General features: G+C 42.2%; 1 protein-coding gene across 1 annotated transcript in view; it reads left to right on the top strand.

Moving 5' to 3' along the window:
• Window positions 1–20,108, top strand: part of jade2 (jade family PHD finger 2) — a 155,376-nt gene extending 135,268 nt beyond the window's left edge. Inside the window, exons 12-14 of the mRNA XM_061086026.1 lie at window positions 4,763–4,894; window positions 16,282–16,427; window positions 18,388–20,108. Coding sequence (XP_060942009.1) covers window positions 4,763–4,894; window positions 16,282–16,427; window positions 18,388–19,179 — 1,070 coding nt within the window. The 3' untranslated portion in view covers window positions 19,180–20,108. The remainder of the gene's footprint in view (window positions 1–4,762; window positions 4,895–16,281; window positions 16,428–18,387) is intronic.

Here is a 20,108-nt window from a genome sequence, read left to right on the forward strand (position 1 = left end):
GTTACAATTAGTAGTCATATTGTTTTTTTTAAAGTTTTTGCTGCACAGCTGTGATGTTTGAATGAATGTTCAGCGTCAGAAACTGAGACCGAAGGCATCAGAATTACCCAGGAACCGAATTTAGATCCTTGTTCTTCTTGGTGAAATACAGACAAAATACTCAAGTTCATAAAAAAGGTTTCTGAGTTCCTATTGTCAAAAGGGCTACAGATCTTTTTTGGGGGAAAACCAGCCTCCACTTTGTTTATTGATTAAATTCTGACATCCAAAAACAAAAGGAGAATCGAACAGCACACAGGAAACTCCCTTGTGCTAAAAACAAACGAGCTGGAAATACAATTCATCCTCACTTTTTACACCTTATTCATTCTCATTTGATCTTCCCAATCAGCATGCGCCTTGCCGGTCCCCATAACGTTCCCTCCGTGTTTATTCTTGCACTTCACCTTACATTGTATTTCTGGAATGGAGGCATCGCACAGAACCTGACAGACCTTTTGAAAACATAAATGTCTCAGTGCAAACATGGAAAGTTTTGTAGGCCAACATAAATAAACGGCAGACGCAAGAAGCTCTTCTCTTTTTTGCGTTTCTTTCTAAACAGCAAGTATTGTCGTCCTTACAACTTCACACTCTTTTCTTGACTCTTGCAGTCCTCACAGACACACACACACAACCATACAAGCACACACACACACACACACACAAGCACACAGTGTGAAATCTCTCTCTGGTCTCTCTCAGCTTCATTCATGCATGCCCCGCTTCTCCATGCTAAAGCAAGCATGAGGACAGCCTACTGCTGGCTATGACAGCCACACACACACACACACACACACACACACACACACACACACACACACACACACACACACACAGTGTTGGCATTCTCTTTACTGACCAACATACCCACACATACACACACACTCAGACAGATGTGCACAGAGCCATATATTTTTCTATTCTTTCTAGCCATGTTAACAGCTCAGCAGTTTTGGTCTGCCAGTTGGACAATTGCTTTGGATTAGTCTTTGAGTCGAGATGAAATTTTGAACTGATATTCTTGGTCCCATAGGATTAATCCTACGGACTTTGGTGATTCCCCTGACTTCCTGCAATTTATACCTCATACTTTGGCACAAACTATTGAACTGACATTTGATGTAGTAGTTAACCTCCTAACTTATCCTCTTTAACGATCATGACATTATGATTTTGAGTATCATATTAAAAAAAATTGTCGAGCATATTTCTCTGATTGTGGGTACAGACCATAGACTGTACATAAAGATGTACAATGTGACACATCCCCTAAGGTGAAGCAGACTACCTTGATGGCCCCCTGGTGGCTGGCTGCAGTACAGGTCATAAACCCTTCATGTTTGTGGATAGCGATAATTTACGTGTGGTTGAGAGACATCTTCCATCTTTATTTACAGTCAATGGTGCAGAAATTAACGTCCACCTCAGGTCGGATTGTTATAAGAGGTGATCTTCTGGTTTTGTGTCTCGTGCCATCACCAGGTCAAATTTTGAAATCATCCAATACTAAATGTTTATAATCACATACTAGTAATATTTATGACATTTCCAGCAGCTGTATACCTGTAATTTGTGTTTGGTGCCGATCAGTAAATGTATGTTTGCCGGAATCCTAAACTAAGACGTGTTACCATGAAGCTCAAAGCCCCACCGCTGTGCTGAACTATCACTGCAGGTGTCAGATCATCCAAGTCAACTGTGACTGTTGTGAGATACACACACACACACATACAAACACACACATACAAACACACACACACACATATACACACACATACACATGAACAGATAAATTCAGCTCCTCTAAACCCCAGTGTAGCTGCAGGTGCCACCTGCTGTACCAATGTATGCACACACACACACACACACACACACACACACACACACACTGACTTACACATCCATGAACATGACAAACAGCAGCAGGAGAGTTAGTTAGCCGTGTAGGCAGAACCCAGTGTTTGTGTAAACAGCAGGAGACTGTTACAACAAGACATCCTAACAATGAGAGCTTCCCATGTCACGGAATGAGAGACACAGGGTGAGATCATCACTGAGCTTTATATATGAGTCAGTGGAGTGTGAATGCAGCAATTCTTACATGCTGTGTTTGTCTGTGTGTGCAGACGTGTGTTAAACTGACAAGTGTTTGTGTCTGTTAAGTGCAGAGTTGAGTAATAATGACTTTTATTTTGTCTGTCGGTAGAATCATGCCACAAAGATAAGGGTATTGAATTAGTTGATTATTGTTTGGTGGATTGAAAGAACATTAACATATTACAACTACAACTATTTTGATGATCTGTGTTTGCAGTATTTGTTATTATTGTAAACTCAATATCTTCCAGATCTGAACACAGGCTCTATGGCTGACATGGGTGGCCAAATTTAGTTGTGTTTATTGTCAGACAAGTATAGAGGACTGAATAATTCTGTATTCAGTGTTGGTCTGTCTTGTCTTTCATCGTGTGTACATATCGCAGTCTGTTGTGTTACCTGCCATACTCCCAGCTGGAGGGAGAGAGAGAGGTCTCCTGGAGTGGAGCGCTCAGCAGGGGGGGGGGGAGCGCTCCGCGGGGCTCTGTTACATGTCATACAGTGTGTGTCAGCGTGCTCACAGACCCTAAGGCTGATATACACAACATGTGAGCGGAATGGTCTCTCTCTTGATCTGAGAGTGTGTTAGACAGTGTTGTGATATTTCTTTCTCGTTCACACTTAAAGATAACCAGGCCAGGACCCGACTCGCCCCTTCAGACTATCGCGGAGGCGTTCCCGATTAGAGGCCAGTGGGAGGAGTCTACAATATAACCTTAATGCTACTGGTTGTGTCAGAGCCGCCCCGGTCTCAAATCGTAACTACCGAACATGTCGGCCCTGACGGAATACTGAGCAAACCCAAATTGCCAATAAGAGTTAGCTGACCAGGACATTACACATGCATTTCAAACTCACCTCCATCTCACGCTACCAACGCCCATTCCGCCTTCTCAGCCATGACCTCACCCATATACTCTTTTTGTTTTTCCGCTGCAAAACAGAACACATATAAGTGCATCGAGCTGATGACATCCCAGGTCTTAAGAATCACCACTGTGAAATTGTTTCCTACAAACGGCAAGTGTGTGATCTTCAGTTCCGGCCAAATGGTTCTGACGCTTATGATATAAATCTTTTAAATCTGTCACCTGTGGTCTCCCACATTTTGAAAATCGGCTCAGAGTTGAAAATCCTGAGCACCGGGCTGAAAGGTGGACTAGAGTGTTAGATTTGTATTAAGAGAGAGACCACAACATGCAACACCTCATAACAAGGAACCCCATGTGTCGTCTAATGACTAGTTTTAACTTCTTGAATATCATCATTATAAAGGAATGTGTTATAGACTTGCAGTTTTCTTAGTTGGGCTCATCACTCTCCTCTTTGAACCTGCTATGACATAATTGGCTTGGATTCAGAAAATCTCGATGCTCCAGAGAGAAAAACGTGTCAACCCGACCAGGCAGAGAAAAAGAAGAAGAACGATCTGCTAATAATCTGTTAAAGATCTGCAGTGATGCTTCAGATTTCAAGGAAGATGATGTGAATCTGAAGCCACGGGAGGCTGTGACTGAACACCGTGGCTTACAGGCTCTTTAGTTGTTTGAATATTAACACATTACTCATTATTTGTGTCTTTTTTTTCCTCAAGGGAGCCCAGGATGTTTACACACCAAGTTTTCTGCTGTACTGATATCAGTTGTTGTGGTTTGTTTGTTATTGTGTGTCTTCCTTTTGCTTCCTGAGAATATAAAACTAATTTCCTGTGGAGGGACAGATGTGACGACCTTGAATATTTTTCCGAGTTTAACCTCTGTCGTCATGGGAAAGCTCACATGTGATTCATGTTTTTACATTAATTTTAAATGTGAGGAACCTTTCTAGACAGAGACACAATAGTCTTTTATTTATTTGAGAGTTTTAGAATCCATAGATTTATTTTTGTAACTAGGAACTGAACCAAGCCCAGTATCAACTTTAACACCAGAGACACTGTGGGCTTTTAAAGTAAGGCAAGGAGAGAATGGGGAATATTGGGTGGAAGCAATGAAGCTTTGGGTATGCAAGCATGCACACACACACACACACACACACACACACACACACACACACACACACACACACACACAGCTATGTCCAAACACACATTCTACACATTGGTACACATCAAGCGTGAGGGGCTACACCAGCACTCTCTCCATACATCACACACGCACACACATACACTCCCACACACACCCTGTTCCTGCATTCCTCTCCTGTCTGACACACTTCCAGTAAGCCCACCAGCACTTCAAAAACAGCCCACCACCAACACCACCAGCCCTCCAGACATCAGCAGCTGCAAAAACATCCTCAACTCTGTCGCACGCAGAGTCACAAACAACAACACCACCTTATTAGAGACTTGGGGAAAACAAAACCCCACAGGTCCAGTCAATAAAATGGCTGCCCTCTTAAAATCTAATCTAAAAACTTTCAGTACCTGATTAACATGTATCGTTTCTGCATTATATTTCTCCAACTCTTAACATTCATTGTCTGCTACTTTTTCTTCTAAAATTTTCCACAAATGGAAGCAGTGTCACAGGCTCAGTGACACTTTTCCAACTAAACAAGCTCAAATTGAATAAATCAACTAAATCCTTAACCCGAGCCCATGTTCTGTGTCTCCCTGCAGAGAAAGCCCAGAAGGGAGAAAAGAGGAAGCAGAATGGAGTGAAGGAGAAAGGGAAGGAGAGGAGGAAGAGTAGTCCTGAGACGAAAAAGGAGAGATGGAAGTCAGAAAACGGCACACTGCTAAAAGAGCTAGGTACACTGTGTGTGTGTGTGTGTGTGTGTGTGTGTGTGTGTCTGTGTGTGTGTGTCTCTGTGTCTCTGTGTCTGTGTGTCTGTGTGTGTGCAGAGTTTCCAAGCTGATCAAATGCATTTCATTGACTGCAAATATATGTTTGTTAGTGTGTCCTTATGAAAGCAAGCAAAAAATATTTAATGTTTTGATATACAATCTACTACTTCATAGGACCAAATGCAATGATCAAACAACTAACACATTATTAAAGTTGGAAATCTCGGGTATTAGACCATTAAGATTTCTGGAAACTTAGATAAAACATTGATGCACCAATAGAACTGCAACCTCAGTAAATGACATTTTTCGACACACGTTCCACACTGTTGTGTTACTTTTTCTTTTTGTATCAACTTAATGCATCCATCATCAATGTTATCATCAATCCTGTGTGTTAAACACTGCAGAGCAACGGTCAGATGCCAGGGTAAAACCAGCTGGGAGCTACAATGCTACATCCATACAACTACACATTCATTTGACACTCACAGCTGCCTGCTAACTGGGTCTTTTTGGTCAAGACGTACTCTCCTCCGTACTATCACATGACACCCCCCCCCCCCTCCAGATGAAGACAACCGGCATTAGCCTTGACTACCAGCGTAGAACGCAGCAATGCTCATCAGTTACATCGCTGACCCTGTTGTCTTTGCCAACAGCTGTTGTGCTGTTAAATTCTGCATTTTACAATGACACATGCTTACATGTGTAGGAGACAAGCAAATCCTATTATTCAAGCAATCTGCAGCAATTCCCTTGGGACGCACATGCCCTCCTGTTTATACTGGCACGTGCGTTCCCGGTGCACGTGAGCGGTCACTTGATCTGCTTTTCCGGACAGGGATTGAAACTGATACAAAGCCCAAACTCTCGTGTGAAGAGAGCTCGTTTTAGTTTGAAAATGCTCAATTAGAAATATAGTAGCATGGATGCAACCTAAATCCACCCACGATAAAAGTGGGCAAGGGGCTCAGGGGGAACAACTAGTGTTTTGCCATGTACGAATTTTTGCTATCGAGGGAGCGTCCTGCCATCTGCCGTGTCCATATCCACACCAGCCTTGATGTGTTTCATCACAGCACACTCGTATCATTTTGTTTACGGCTCTAAGACACGTGTAAGTGTGCGTTGCCTCTTTTAATAGGAGCTGACTGCAGCTCAGCCCAGCAGGTCTGGTGTGATACATCAATCTGTTGGCAGTGCACCATGGCGGAAGAGACTGACAGAGAGGACATAAAAGTGAGGGAGAAGCTACAGTGAGACTGGATAATATAAAAATGTCATCCCTGTAAATCACGCTGACCTTCCCTCAGCGTTTCTGTAATAAATAAATCACAGTGCTCGAACTGCGGAACATCCTCCTGAGAGTTACAGCAGAAGTTATGGTCGTACAGTGTAAAGTACGGTACTGGCTCATTTTAAAGGTGTTGTAACAAAGTGGTGGGGCTGCTGATGAAGTTGATGGGCTCTGTTGTATTTAGTGCCCTACAACATGCACATTGGACCTGTCAGTTTCAAAGTAGCACATGAATAAAAGACAACTTAGGCTTCATTCATGCTCCTGTGTAATATAAAAATGTAACTACACCCTGGCTTCAGAATCTTCATAGGGACCACAAGAGCTTAGATTCACTTTTTATGATTGCTTACAAATGTCCTAGCCAGTGGAGATTATTATGAGTGATGACAAAATGAAAAAACTATAAATGTTAATGTTACCAGCATCATAAATGCCTCTGATACAGTGAAGGGGAACTTCAGTATCATTACTTCCATGCATCATTTATTTTTTTTAAATACTGGTATCGGATTGGTTCTTAGAATCGGCATGTGCGCAAAGTCCAGCTGTTGGAATTGGTATTGGGAAGAGAAAAATTACATCGGAACAACTCTAGAAAGAAGGTTAACTATCTCTAATTGTATGTAACGCATCTTCATCCTCAGTCGAAGTCTCATCACACCCTTGCTCTATATCACAGAGAATGAAAGCTGGTTATTGTGTGATATAACATAAAAGCCTGATGCTGCACATCTGTTTAGTTCTTGGGTTCTTCTCTAGAATTACAAAATCTACCTTATCCACACTGGGACTCCTTGCAACCACTGATGTAAGTCCGTAAATTCCTTCAAACCTCCAACGTGATTGTGTCTTGACATCTTTTGCTGCCTCGTTCGGTTGGGAATCAGAAGGGGGACTCTTCATTGTTTTTGTCATCTTGGTGCTGATGTGAGGCAGCTGCATTTTACAAAATCAGTCAACAGCCTCACACTCACCCTTAAAAGGTTTTCCCATCCATGGTGTCAAATCCAAAATGCCTCTGTTCAGTACACGTGGTTTAGTGTCAGTCATGGTTCAATATGGCTGAACATTTTGAACGACAGGGCAGTCAGTACATCAGTAGTGTATCTTTTTATAAAGACTCTTGGTGTTGATCTGGGTTATTAATGAACTAGTGGGAGAGAGTCACCCATGGATTAAGGGAGAAGGAGACCTGTCCTCGCCCTTCCTAATCATCAGTGAGGACGGCTGATAACAGATGTCTGCAGGTGAATCATTACCCAACCACCACTAGTGACGGCTTCATGTGATGCTCAGGCGACAGATATCAAAAGGAGATTAATCCGGCAGTTCATGTGTAAGTAGATATCTGTTTGCAACATTGACAATTTGCAGCCATTTAGCTGACACTAAGCTGAGGTGAACGAACAGATAAAGGCTCGATGTCTCGCTCCAGGACACTTGATGGACTGCTGATGGACAGACACTGTCTCCGTGGGGATTTAATCTGCAGCTTTTAAGTTGTCAGCATGAGACAAGCCAACTGCCTCGACTACTGAGGTGCAAATTAGCATTTCAGTGCACAGACATCCTTATACAAGTCACAAAGACGTACTGCTCTGAGGCAGTTTGTCCATCACTAAGCAGCGGGAGGTTTATTTTAGCAGCTGTGACATTTTCGGTCCGAAGAAGGTTACGAGTAACTATTTTCTCAGGAAAGGATCCAGGTTCGTGTTAGCAGGACGGGGAAATGACTGGACTGATGTTTTTGTCCATCTATTTACCTCCTCATCTGCATTCACTTAGGTAGAAGGGCTTTTTTCAAAGTTGGCACATTGTCCGCATTGCCCCTTAAAGTCACATTCCGTGACATCCTACGCACATCCTCAGTTTATTTGTTTTTCATGCAGCTGCTTCATGGGACAGCAAAGCAGTGACAGCTTGGTGAGCTGTAGTTTTGTGGGTCGCGGCACAACCAGGGCAAACTGTCAGAATCAAACACAGTGTTTCCTCCGTCTCCTGTCAGCTTATCTCTTTTGCTTTTGTTTAGGAAATGTGTCAGTCCAGAATAACATAATCATTCAAAGCCATTGGAAGAAGGTGAAAACTACATGGATGAAGTGATCAATATGAAAATATTGAATAAATGGTGGTGCTCCTCGGAATAATGGGATCCTGCATAATACGAACATCGATAAATGGTTTGTTTCACAGTGTTAGTGGTTAAACTGTGATTTAATATATTGTCATTCTAAATTATCCTTCCTCTCATGCAAGGAGTTATAGTTGCTCATTTACATTAAACAGCTTCCAATTACATCATAGTCAGTTATTAACCATTTATTAAATATCGAAATGTTTAAATACTGAAAGGCAGGACTTGTGCTGCCAGTAAAACTTTGAAATGCCTAATTTGAGAAAAACAATTATAGGAACATACAAATTATGAAGTGGTTCAACAGCAAAGAAATGCAGTTGTTGCAGAAGTAGTGATATACTGTTTGCTTGTGTTGGCAAATACACAGAAAAACAAAGTCCTCCATATCTTCAAGCTTCCTCTAAAAACAAACCCCTACGCTGTGAATAGCTTCCATATGTAGGACGTGAAGTGGGTGGATTTGTAGTCTTATACAACACTTGTTTATATGTATCTAGATCTAATAAGTAAAGAATAGTCCTGTGATGACATTCTGCTACACAATGATTAATATCTATGAGTCTGAATGAAAAATAGTTGTGATGATTAATTGAAATTCCTCCAAGTTCTTCTGAGTAAAACCACGAGATGAGATTTATAGTATTTTAACACTTTAAGGTGAATTCCCCTCTTCTCCGCAGCTGAAATAGAAAAAGACAAATTTGTTTATGATGTTTATTTGTGATAATAAGTTGCGACATGCACCACTGACTTATTAACACACGACTCACAAGCAAGTGAGAAATCTCCACCAGTTAAAGCTGCTTTAAAGCAACACGTGAAAGGCTTTCTTTCTTTCTTTCTGTGATCTCAGAAAACGAACATGACAGAAAGTAGCTCCAAGCTTCAAAATCACCCAACAAAGACGTCCCGCTGTCATCAAAGCATGAAACCTGCAGCCGCTCTGGCGATAACTAAGTGGGCTCTAACGCTGAGGAATATAATATTTTGTTAGAAACTGGATACGGCTAATGCACTCTATTGTTAAGATTTCTTAAACATATAATCCACTTCCACTTATTGGAGTTTGGATTTTGGGCTTTTTGTGTTAGCCGTGGCCTCGAGCTTAGAGAAATAGGCAGTGGAAGAATCTCCGTTATGATGAGGAAATCATGTTGTGTATGCAACTGTGATAAGACCTCAGCAGTTCAAACAATCCTTCATGTTGGTTATAGCAGATGTCAATCTTTGGGAAACTCACAATCAGACAATTATGTTGGACAATTATATTTAGCCACAGTGCTAATAAGTCAGGTCTTATAGGACTGCCCTCCTTGCTGTCACTGAGCATCTTCACACTGCTAGAGCAGCCCCTCTCTCCTCTGTCCTTATTTCCTCCCTTCAGATTCTGGGTGTCTCAGGCTCTGCCCTATCCCTGCTCTTATCCTACCTCAAAGACCGTACCTACAGTAACTTGGAGAGGATCTGGGTCAGAACCTTGTCCACTCACTACCGGGTTCCCTCAAGCTTCCATCCTGGGTCCCCTCCTTTATTCCCCTTTACACCAACACTCTCGGCTCTGTTATTCACTCTCGTGGCTTTTCCTGCCACAGCCACGCAGATGACACCCAACTAATCCTCTCTTTTCCCCAATCTGAAACACAGGTAGCAGCACGAATCTCTGCTTGTCTGACTGACATCTTTAAGTGGATGTTCGCACAGCACTTAAAAACCAACCTTGACAAGACCAAGCTACATTTCCTTCCAGGGAAAGGCTCTCCCACCCATGACCTTACTCTCACCATCGACAACTCCGTGGTAGCCCCCACCCAGACCGCTAGGAACGTGGGTGTGTCACTCGACAGTCAACTCTCCCTTACTGCCGACATTGCTGCAACAACCCGATCGTGTAGAAACATGGTCCCCCTCTCACTCAAGAGGTTCTGGTTCAGGCTCTTGTCATCTCACACCTAGTGTTATTGCAACTCCCTCCTGGCTGATCTGCCTGCTAGTGCCATCCGACCGCTGCAGCTCGTCCAGAGTGCAGCAGCTCGACTGGTCTTTAACCAAAGTTCCCTCACACTACTCCGCTCTTCCGCTCCCTTCACTGGTTACCAGTAGCTGCCCGCATCCGTTTCAAAACACTAGTACTTGCGTACCGTGCTGTAAACGGATCGGGTCCAGTCTACATCCAGGACACGGCTAGCCACTCAACAAAATCACAACTGTTTGCTGTCCTGGCTCCCAAATGGTGGAACGAGCTCCCCATTGACATCAGGAAAGCAGAAAGTCTACACATCTTCCACCTCAGGCTTAAAAGGCATCTCTTCCGACTACATCTTGGTTAAGAAGATGATGAACTAATAACCATTGTCCACTCTGAGGTTGAAAAGAAAAAAAAGTTAGTTGCACTTATACATTGCACTTACATGTAGCACTTTGTAGTTTGGCTTTTTTATATTAATGCACATTATAGTACCGGTCGTCCTGTGTTAGAGTCTCCAGTCGGAGTCTGCTTCCTCCTCACTCCTCCTCTGACCTGCGCTCACTTTACACTTTAACAATAAACACCAGCACTGAGTTATTAGGACACGTGCAGCACTGACTTTGTGTTTGTTTGATTCGCTCTAGAGTTTATGAGACACATGTTTAAACCTGCCACACAACACTAGAGGTGATAGTTTAGAATATGGGACTAGAAGGTAAATGTCCCATGTGATTATCAGTTCTGTGAAGAGGGACAGAGACGAAAACTTCTTTGTTGCAGAAAAAACATGCCCTGTTTATCCAGGAACATAAATATGAATTTTTAGCAAGTTTTTATATAGATCAGTCATAAGTTTGAGTGATTAGAAAACATCACAGGAGCAGAGTCACTTGTAGACCAGCTGAGTAACGTGCCTCTTTGGAGCTGATTTAAGATAAGATAAGATAAAACTGTATTGATCCACACACCGGGGAAATTCAGTTGTTACAGCAGCAGGCGCAGCAGAATGAGATAGACAAGAGAATAAAGAAATATAAAAAAAGCAATTGAATAACGTTTGTAAATATAAATTTATTTTATTTTAATATGCTGTGTATGTACATTATATACACCTTTTCCCTGTAGTGGTTTGTATGAAATGTTATAAGTAAAGTGCAGTGGCACAGGATAAATGTACGGGCAAGTTAAATCTGTTTTGTGCATAAGAAAAAAACATTTGTACATAAAAAAGTAACTTTATGGTTATTTGATTTATAACGCGATGTATATCGATATCCACTGATTTTTTTACATATCGCCCCTCCCCATGTTGCACAAAATACTCACAAAATACTGCACCTTTGTCTTAAAAACGAATAAGCTGCTGGATCCAATGAGCCCAGACGCTCAATATCACTGCAGATGAGTTCTGTAAACATTACATGTACACAACCTAAATTAAATGTTACATTTTATGTAATTACAGTTTTATAGCTGTTATGTTCAACATATCTGAATATATGTCTACCAGTCACTCCCATTTTTCACTACAGTAATGGACATGTAAGATTTTCATTTTTACTTTCTTCACAGAAAAACATAACATTGTTTAGTTATTTAAAGTTTTGGGGCTTAAAATTGGTCTCAAATTAGAGGAGAAAACTGAAATATTGTCATTGAACTGATTGATTATATGTAACACATTTAAAAACTTTCACTATTACACCCAGTTTAGCCTTATTTCAACCTGGAACTCGTCTGTATGTTCTAGTATTTCTTTAACCTGTTGGACCCTGATCGGTGCTCAGTGTGTTCCCAGTGAAACAGTACAATGGACCTTAAGCCAACAGGAGCGACGTTGACAACAACAACATTTGAAATATCTTTTACTTTATTCTATCATTGTATCAGTTTTGATAAAGAGTTTACATAATGAACTGTTACATGAAAGAGAGTACATAGAATATTGTACATCATCATGTGCGTTTGCATCTTACATGCAAGATACAATCTGGCATAGATGTTTTCAGCTTCTCACCCACCCACACAAATTTATATAAACATGCACACATGCGCGCACGCACAACACACACACACACACAAAGCCATGACGCAGGGCTGTCTCATTTCCTTATTTAACCAGAGCTGAGCAGCACAGAGCCAACAGTACTTTCCTGTCAAAGTGAATATGATCAATAAACACAGATAACAACAGAGGACAGGAGCATAGTTTCCCTCTGCCTCACTCTCCCCCTGCTCTGATATGATCTCCCTCTCCTTCTCTATTTATCTAAGTTTCCACCTCGTCTGTTTTTCACAGTGAATCAGTCTCTTTTTCATCTTGCGCTCTGTGTTATATCACTGCCTCTCTCAGTGGTTTATCCTTCCGTCTTTCTTCCTCTCTAGATCCCTCTCAGTCTTTCAGCCTGACTGCTGAGGAATGGAGGCTGCAGCGAGATGTAGAAAAGATGTTTGGAAATAATCTTTCACATCGTTTTTCCATGAGAAACAAGCCCCTCTGTGTATGTGCTTCACTTTTGTGTGTCTGTTGTGTATGCGTATATATGTGTGTGCATAATATATTTGTTTCATTTGTATGTTTGTCTTCGCATGCTGTATGTGTTCAAATCTCACAGTCTCAGTGTGTGTGGGTGCGTGTGTGTGTGTGTGTGTCGGGCCATCTGTTCTCTGTCGGGTCTGGTCCTGTCTCCCAGGGCTTTGTCTTCCTCTCCGTGTTCTGGGATCAGGAAGACAGACATGTAGCCCAATTCCTCCTCAGATGCACTGTCCCCTATCCCCACTGTTTATTAGTGAGACCCATATGCCAGTGGTGATTGGAAGAGGGAATTTGAAATCTTCATACTCACGGAGGAGTTCGATCTTCACAACTGAGATCCAGCCTAAATTCAGTTAAAAATCTAATCCAGTCTAATGGTCATGATTGAGTGTTTTTGCATGTTGCCTTTTACTTTTCACTGGAAAACATTCTCATAGAACCACATTGACAAGGAGAGAGTTGTTGCCTCTCACATCTTTTTTGAATGCTTTTTAATCTGTGATGTTGAAAAAAGGTGTATTTCCTGTGTTTTTCCATATATCAAACAAATATTAGGAGGTATAATATGGGACAGAATTGGAACAGACCGCACAGTAGCGTCTTGTAGGTTGTAGGTCCTCTCCCTAAACTCTGCTTACTCTCTATCAACCTCCTGTTTTCTTCACACTTCCTCACTGTCTTTTTTTCCCCCTCCGTCACCTATTCCCTCCCTCTGAGCTTTACTGACTCCTGCAGAGACATGCTGCGTCATGGAAAAGACAACGGCGTGTGTGTGTGTGTGTGCATGTGCGTGCGGTGGATGGCTGGTGTTACAGCCACCCCAGCAGCCTCCTGCCGTCCTGCTTGGCAGATTATTACAGGCTGTGAAGATTTATTATGTCCTGGCTGGAAAGACAGGGGAGGGACAAAAGGAGAGAACGAGGCTTGGACCTCAAAAATATGTGCGCACACTTATTTGTGTGTTTGTGTGAAGTCTTTTGTCAACATCATTGACATTTTAATCATGTCTATAAGGAGCTATGAGGCAGTTGTTCCTCAGAGGATACGACAGTCTTGTAGTGTTCTCATGCAGAGTTTAATGATTGTTTCCGGCTAAATACGAAAACTAAATGTCATTATTTTTCCATATGACACCCTCTGGGTATTTAAATCATTTCTGAATCTGCTGCACATTAACTTTTGCCTGCTGCTTTACCAACAAGGAACATTCTACTTTACTGTCTGTAATTGGTTGCTCTTTATTTACACACCTACCGAATGTTTTGTGTGTGTGTTGTTGTGAGCTTAGTTCGTTAGTTCTTCATAGAAATATGAGAGCTGTTGTCATCCCACTGTGCGTGAACATCCTCTGTAACTACAAGCACAGACTCTTATCAAGTTAAGGTCCAATGTCTTAGATGCATCTATCCAGAGTATTAAGCAATCAATCATTGTAAACTAGCAAGTTGTTGCAATCGAATGCAAAGTCAATGGAAAGACGCAAACAGACACAAATTCTTCGGGGGGCAAGTGACTATCTAGAGTTTCTGCTGAGTGTTGAGTTCAGTCAGAGGCTAAAGTGAACACACACACACTTCCACACACTCAGTTGTGTGTCTGTTGCTGGTTGATACGTGGCTATTTATAGCAAATTTACACAGAGTGCACAGATCGTCACCCTCATGATTCAGGGCAAACAGCCGATCGTTCAGGTTGAGCACTGGTAGACGGTTCACTTTCAGGAGTTGGTCCTAATTTGCAAGTTATCTTTTGAATGGCCTTTCTTTTTATCAGCAGTCTGTACTTTGCAAAACATGTATATCAACCATTTAATCTGTTTTTCATTTAATAATTTCATTTTTAGTTTAATTTCTCCAAAGCTAAACTTCAATGAATTTAAAAATATTCAAAAAGTGGACTGTATAAAGGATATTCAGTCATGGTTATGTGAACCACCTCTAACCGAAAGAAATATATATACATGCAATACACAAGTATTAGATAATGTAAAGATCTGAGTGAACAACTCGGAAGACAAAATGTGGGTAACCCTGGTAACAGGGGAGAAGAAGTGTAAAAAGTGACAGATCCCACCCTCAAATTCTGTGTTCTCCCCAGGTTGCAGTTTACTGCATTGTTGTTGTGTGTGTTTGTGTGTGTCAGGGTGAGAAAGACTAAAATGTCACAGACCTACTCACAGCGCTTTGGCAGCACTTTCACTGCCCACAATGATACAAAAGGACCCATGAAAACCTCCTAATTACACACAAATACATTTAAAAGCAGGGAGCTTTGTCTGCAGCCTCCACACACACACACACACACACACACACACACACACACACACACACACACGAACACACACACTAAGACAGCGCTCAGTCCCAGACTGTTACAGTTCTGTACAAGGGAAACAGAAACAAGCTCTCTGCTGCAAAACGACTTTAATATATATTTCCATTATTGATGAAGCCCTCATGTTTGGATTTGGAGCTCATTCAGGCAAACATATCAATGACAACAGACTGCTATATTCCAGCTTTTGACCTCATATAATATTTGTTTACATTAGTTTCTAAGAGTATTCTATTTAACATGTGACAGAGTATAGTCTGATTATGATGTGAATACGTCAATCAGTTGGTATTTGCCATATGTCGATGTCGCAAAATACAGTGACAACTCCAATAGGACGTTATAATGCGAACAAGATGTATACCTGTCTAACTAATGTGGCTAAGGTTGGCATACGCCACTTGTCTTAATGTGATTGCTGCTAATTCAGAGTATGACCTCATTCGCGTTACCATGATCACAAAATGTGTTTCAAGAGTTTTGAAATGTTAAGTTACATATTTATTTGACATATTGTGAGATTTTAGAACAGAAATCGACTACTAATATTACAGATACAGCGCCAATTACCTTCAAGTGTTCCAAGCTGGTTTTATTCATCTGTAAAGATGGATTTATTTTCTTTTTCTGTTAAAGTGATCCACTTTGAGTGACATGTGTTTAAGTTATTTAAAAGAAAAGAAAGTCTAAGAATAATTATGCCTATTTGAGATAAAGTACCTCTGTTGACTGAGGTGACCCTGACTCAACAGAATCGAGGGATATCAAGTGTGACCTTGGTGCTCTTGTTCTATGTATGCTCTTTATTCTTTAAGACAGTTCCCTTCAATGTCACTGACACTTTTAGAAGTTTGTTTATTAATAATTTATGAAAAATGTGCTGCTCCCCCTCACCTATCTGCTTTGTCTTTCTCCCTCTTGTCTACCTCTCTCTTCCCTTCATCCCCACCATTTCCATCCCATCTCTCACCTGTCTGACTTCACCACTCTCTCTTTTCCTTGATATCGTCCCATCTCTCCCCCCCCACCCCGAATCCTCCTCCCTCCCTGCTCCTGTCCCTCACCCTTTCCTCAGGTTTGTCAAAGTCCTTCCCCCTGGACAACTCTTTGTTCGACAGCTGGCTCGCCCAGTCGGTTCAGATCACCGCTGACGACATGCTGAGCCAGTGGGCACTGGGAGCCCAGCACGGGGACAAGAGTGGCAGCCTGCTCTCCGACCAGGTAGGGCTTCAGTGGCAGGAGGCCTGGAGGATGATGCATTAGCTGTAATGTTATGATCCTAATACACAGTGACATATTTTTTGCTTATTGAATAAGTGGTGTGCATGTATTCTGGCTCTTGGCAATGAATTAAAGCAAACATGGCAAACTCCAAATGGCTAAAATTAGCAGCGTCAAACGGTCCATCACCTCTTGAAGTTAATCTGAGTCCAGTACACAGACCTAATGCCCGGAGCCACTATCCTGCCTTCAGGCCTGAAAGACATGGACATCCAAAGTTACATAAAGGTCTTGGCACAAAAGTTGTTCTCAGTTAAGGAAGGTGGCAAAATCTCCACAAAACTGATGTCTGTAAAAGTAGAGAGAATGTGTAGGTGGGGTGTTCTTTCAAAAAGTAACTGCAGTAAACAGATATTAAACACTAAGTTTATCTTCAAATGTCAATACACAGTTTTTATTTTATCAACTTCGAAAACAGGAAAACACAAACTGTAAGTCAGTACTTTGTGAGCTGTTTCATCAAAGCTCATTGATCCTACAGCATTAGAGTGCAGTATTGATGTATCAGGTATTCAATTTGTAATGTTAACCCGGCTGAAAAACTTTTTGTTTTGTAACATCATTTTTTACTTTTGTTGTTTTTTTCAGTTTCACAATTGGTCGATTATTAGACAGAACATTTCTCAGAAATTTACCACAGTCAGTTCCTCGATGGTTTTCTAAAGAGTTTCAAAGTTTTTGTTGTATTACATTATATAGTAGTATATGTATAGTGTAGTGAAGTACTACAAGAGCCACAAAACGACAGAGAAAAATTAGACCTTCACACCTGAAACCAGAGTCATTACCTTTTATGTAGAATTATTTCAATGCAACTTTAAATTGGATCTTTATTAGGTTGACACAATAGCAAAATCTCAGACTTTGATACGATACTAGAATAAGATACTCAATAACGAAAAAAGGTTGTTCACAATTGTACATGTAATATTTTTCTCTAAGCAATGCATATTTATTTATATAATCCATTAATTAATGCAAGGAATGAATGCACCCAAAAAACAGTGTTTTTACCATTATGTAAAAAGCCACAATTTGAGGATCACATGATTTTCCTCTGTGCTGTTTTAATGCTTCGATGCAGCCTATTGGGTTTAAAAGTCTGGTTCTAGATCGGCTTCGGTACTTTTCGGTACTGTCGACAGAGAGTGTATTGTGGTATCCAAAAGATATCAAAGTAACGATACTTTAGTCAACCCTCCCTCTTTACATGGAGTTTGAAGTGATGTGTGAGAGCTGCTCCTTTCTTTGTCGATGAGTCAGATGCGAGAGCTGCTGGTCAGAGCAGAGCTGCACTGGGACTGACCCGCTGTTCTCCTCCGGAATGTGTTCTGTTTGTGTATCGATTGGCAGGAGGCTCCGACCGCATTACATGACATAACTCCAATTGTTTGGAAATGTGTCGCAGAACAAATAACAAAAACCAGAATCAGAAACATGGTCTTTTTTCTGTGAAGCAGAGATGTTGATACTTGAAATCCTTATAAGACAATCTGCAAAAATAAACAGAGCTTCAATTTATCACGGACAATTATCTAAAGCTTCAGGTTTTATGTTATTTTTTCTTGTCATATGATATTAAACCACTTTGTTTTGGATCTTCATTTTACTCAACAAATCTGGCGTTAGTTGCTCATATGTGGGTGGGTGGGTAATTCTGTTCCAAAATATTAAAGGGAAGAATTTTGATCTTTTAAATCAGAAATGTGCAAATTCTATTTGATCTATGAGCAATATTCCCAATGCAAAACTTGTAAAACTGAACTGATTTGGCTGTTTTCTTCTCATCCTCCTCACTATGACCCACTCTCCTTTTTGTTCATCTCATCACACCTTCTCTTTCTTCAATGTCTATCCATCTTTCCATACATCACCTCCCATATCTCCCCCTCTCATGCAGCTCCTGCAGGGCGAGGAGAGCTTGTTAAACCTTATGATGGAGAACTCCATGCAGTCCACCTGGAAAACCCCCCAGCTGGGCCGCAGACGGGGAAGCACCAAACCCCGTGGGCGTGGCCAACCCGCCGCCCCCGAGCAGACGCAGACGCTCCTCTCGACGGCGGCCATCTCCACCGCCAGCAGCCCCTCCACTGCAAAAAGCCCCCGGGCGAGCGTGGCTGAGGAAAATCCCAGCCTAGTGATCCGGAGAGGGGAGAGGTCCAGGGCTTCCTCCAAGGGCCTGCACCATCACCACCTTCATCACCACCACCACACCAGGAGCTCTGACCTGCAGGGGGACCCGACACCACAGCCACCCATCTCCAAAATGGATTCCTGTCACATCTCGGAGGACCCCGGCCCCTGGAACAGCTTCGCCGAGGGGACTGATGTCTCATCAGGAGCTGGAGCTGTTTTCCCGTCGGGTTCGTCTCCACTTCCAGCCTCCAGTCCCGGGCTCACGGTTCCTGACACAGGGGCCGTCCTTTGCAGCCGGGCTCCACGGCTCCGTCTGGCCCGCCACGGGAGATCAAGAGGGAGGGGCATGAACGGACGTGGAGGCCTAGGGGCCCTGGAGTCCATGGAACTGCCGCTCAGGGACACGTCCCTGCTGGATGCCACCGAGACTGACGGGTACTTCTCTGACGGCGAGCAGAGCGACTCGGACACGCGCTCTGCCGGACGCAAACTCCGCTTGCCACAGTTGCATTCTGGGAACGAGGACCTGTTGAGAAGGAGCGTGCTGGCATCTTAAAGAACCAAGACTTAAATCAACACACACTCACAAACACACAGTTACCCAAGCAGAGTCCCGCCGGCTAATTGTTTCTCCATCTGTGCCCAGTGATGGCTTCGTTCATCCAAATCCCGGTCACATCTACCAATCAGAAAATCTATTCAGCTCACCTGCTTTGTTATTTTGGGGGGTTGGGAAATTTGAATGTAGCTGTTTGCCTGTCGTACATTAGAGCTTCTCCGCTGGACCGTAGTTCGTTGTTCTATAACGCGACATATTCAACAAATAGGAAACAAACATTACATTTAGTCGTTTTGTTTCTGGGTGTTGAAGTACCCCGTTCTGGCCTCATGTCTGTGGTTTCTGTCAGAACAAACACTTTGGGGCATTATTGATAATTACTGTTATTATTATTCAAGCTGGTTTCAGGGTCTCCATCTTGTTTGGTCTTTTGTGACCTGAGAAGCATCCAACAAGTCCTTGTTTTCTTGAATATATTCAGTGGAAAGACAATTTCACACCAGACTTGTTCTGAATGTGTGTGTGTGTGGCGGTGACACCAGACAACACGTATCCAACCTTGAAAAGCACAACTAGCTTGTCATCAGAGCTGTATTTTAAGCACTCGTGTGGGTAATGGATGCTCCTTCAGGGTCGAGGTCAATTCTCATCACGTCAGCTCCCTTTTAAAAAGTACTCTTAGAAGACTTCCCTCAAAATTGTCTGATTTTCCAGGATTTGGATATTAAACCGATATGGACCTCATCCCTGGGTCTCATTCAGATCGCCACACGGAGACGCAAACCCACAGACGCACACACACTGACACACAAACTACTTAAAGCCAATCCCTTTGCTCACATCACAGAAAATATTGGCTCTGACTTCTGTCGGCTGCTTTCAAATTCTTCCTGGTTCTGAGTTCTTTTTTTTTAATTTTCTTTTTT

This window comes from Limanda limanda, chromosome 14 (assembly GCF_963576545.1).
Source record: "Limanda limanda chromosome 14, fLimLim1.1, whole genome shotgun sequence".
Classification (NCBI taxonomy): Eukaryota; Metazoa; Chordata; class Actinopteri; order Pleuronectiformes; family Pleuronectidae; genus Limanda; species Limanda limanda.